General features: G+C 62.2%; 1 protein-coding gene across 1 annotated transcript in view; it reads right to left on the reverse strand.

Moving 5' to 3' along the window:
- Positions 1-6: 6 nt before the first annotated feature.
- LOC111974732 (transmembrane protein 132C) overlaps positions 7-1,274 on the reverse strand; it is a 108,609-nt gene continuing 107,341 nt past the window's right edge. The window contains exon 6 of the mRNA XM_024002696.2: positions 7-1,246. Within this exon, the coding sequence (XP_023858464.1) occupies positions 26-1,246 (1,221 nt within the window). The 3' untranslated portion in view covers positions 7-25. The remainder of the gene's footprint in view (positions 1,247-1,274) is intronic.

The following is a 1,274-nucleotide window of genomic DNA, read 5'->3' on the forward strand; positions in this document are numbered from 1 at the left end:
CTCTCGCTCTCTCTCTCTCTCTCTCTCACAGATTGTCTTGTAGCCTCTCCATGTAGGTTCTGATCTCTGCCGATGGACCCAGGTCCATGTCCTGGCACACCCACTTGATATTGTCCTCGTTGCCAATGAGGATGGAGTTAGTGTAGGGCCCCCCATCGTCAGGCAGCACTGTGGCGAAGGAGGTGAACTTAACTCGCTTGCGCTTGGCAGCGCTGGGGGAGTTGTTGAGAGGCTCGGTCTTGCCCACCGGGTCCTTGCCGGCGCACTGCCGGGGCTCCGAGAGGGAGCGGGGGAGGGTCTGGCCGTGGGTGGAGGTCCTCTGCACCTCCACATTACCCCCTCCGTTGAGCAGATACTTGCTCTCCTCGTAGCCCTCACTCCGATCAATGATGGTGGTGCACTCGTCCTGGTGCGGCGACTGGCGCTGGTCACTGTGGTGTTCCAGCAGGTCGGCCTCGTTGCCCAGCCACACCCAGTCGTGGGCGTGGTTCATGTTGCCTTGCTCCAGCGCGGGCAGCTGCTTGTGACGGTAGCGGAAGGCAAAGCTCACACAGTTGATGAGGAACACCAGGATGGCCAGGCAGAAGACCCCCAGCAGGGCGTACATGCCGATCTCCAGGTCGGATAAGCCCCGGGGGGTCTGAGACAGGTCGCTCTCCGCGCCCCCCGGTACGTCCACCTGGGCAGGGAAGCTGGTGTAGTCCACAGGGGCGTTCTGGCCCCCTGTCCCCCGGTTGTTGCCCCCACTGCCGTGCTTGTTGCCTCCAGCGCGGTGGGTGACAGCGGTCTTAGTGGTGGTGCTAGTCTTCCTCATGGCGCCCTCCTCACGGTCTGAAGCAGCGTTGGTGTGCTTCCAGCCGTCCGATCCAGCCTTGTCACCCTCCAGGCCCTTCTGTCTCTGGTCTCTGGTGCTGTTATCCAGCCCGCCCTCTTCCTCGTTCTGGCCCCTCAGCTCCACGTCGTTCTGGCCAAACTTGACCCTGACGCTGCCCACGCCCATACCCAGGACACTCTTCCTCTTAGACTTCTGGCAGGTCTCGGAGATGACCATCTCCACTCGGACCAGCGGTCCCTGGCCCTCACCCTCGGCCACCACCACGGGCCAGCGCAGTGGCTGCTCCTGATAGGTGGACACCACCGCCTCATCCAAGGAGGTGGCGCTCAGCGTGAAGTCTCTGGGGTCGTAGATGTCGAGGGGAGTGACAGAGCCGTCACTGTACTGGATCCAGGCACTGATGACAGCTTCCTGCGTGGGTTAGAGAAGCCAAGGAAAC

This window comes from Salvelinus sp. IW2-2015, linkage group LG15, assembly GCF_002910315.2.
Source record: "Salvelinus sp. IW2-2015 linkage group LG15, ASM291031v2, whole genome shotgun sequence".
Classification (NCBI taxonomy): domain Eukaryota; kingdom Metazoa; phylum Chordata; class Actinopteri; order Salmoniformes; family Salmonidae; genus Salvelinus; species Salvelinus sp. IW2-2015.